At 29.7% G+C, this 562-nt stretch overlaps 1 protein-coding gene across 1 annotated transcript in view; it reads right to left on the bottom strand.

Moving 5' to 3' along the window:
* The window catches only part of LOC119831055 (cell division cycle protein 23 homolog), a 4,791-nt gene that overhangs the window by 1,945 nt on the left and 2,284 nt on the right, over positions 1–562 (bottom strand). Inside the window, exons 4-5 of the mRNA XM_038354321.1 lie at positions 192–375; positions 129–144 (exon numbers count right to left, since the gene is read on the bottom strand). Of these exons, the coding sequence (XP_038210249.1) occupies positions 129–144; positions 192–375 (200 nt within the window). The remainder of the gene's footprint in view (positions 1–128; positions 145–191; positions 376–562) is intronic.

The raw sequence follows: 562 nt of genomic DNA, 5'->3' as shown, positions 1-562 counted from the left end.
CAGAGGAATCGGTCAAGCCGTTTCGGAGGAGTATGGCAATGAAAACTGTGACACGAGAATTTTATATATATAGATATATATATATATATTTAGTAAATTTGAATTTTTATGTTTTGTTGCTAATTATTGTGTAAAGATTCATAACTGAATTTATTCAAGCCACTTAAATTGGTTTTTACTTCCTTAACAACTTACCAATAACACAACATGTTTCGACCCTGTATTTGTCTATAGACACAGCTTTTTGTGCTAAGTTTGCCAACTCCATTCTCTTCTCCTTTAAGTACAATAAATGTGAGTATACATCCCAATTATCCAACCTGAAGGGGTCGTTTTGGTATAGCTCTCTAAATAAAGCTAATGACGAATCCACATCTGAAAATTTTATTAACTATTAGTAATATTTACAAGATTAAAAAAATAAAAATAATTGATAAGCTATGAAATGATTTAACATCTGATCTGCTAAGTGCTAACATGCAAGATATCCTAGTTAATTCCATAATAGTGTACATTTGGTTCAACTATATGTTCCCAGATATTATTAATTAGCAACAATGTT

This window comes from Zerene cesonia, chromosome 1, assembly GCF_012273895.1.
Source record: "Zerene cesonia ecotype Mississippi chromosome 1, Zerene_cesonia_1.1, whole genome shotgun sequence".
In the NCBI taxonomy this organism is placed as follows: domain Eukaryota; kingdom Metazoa; phylum Arthropoda; class Insecta; order Lepidoptera; family Pieridae; genus Zerene; species Zerene cesonia.
This window is presented reverse-complemented; position numbering and strand designations above follow the sequence as displayed.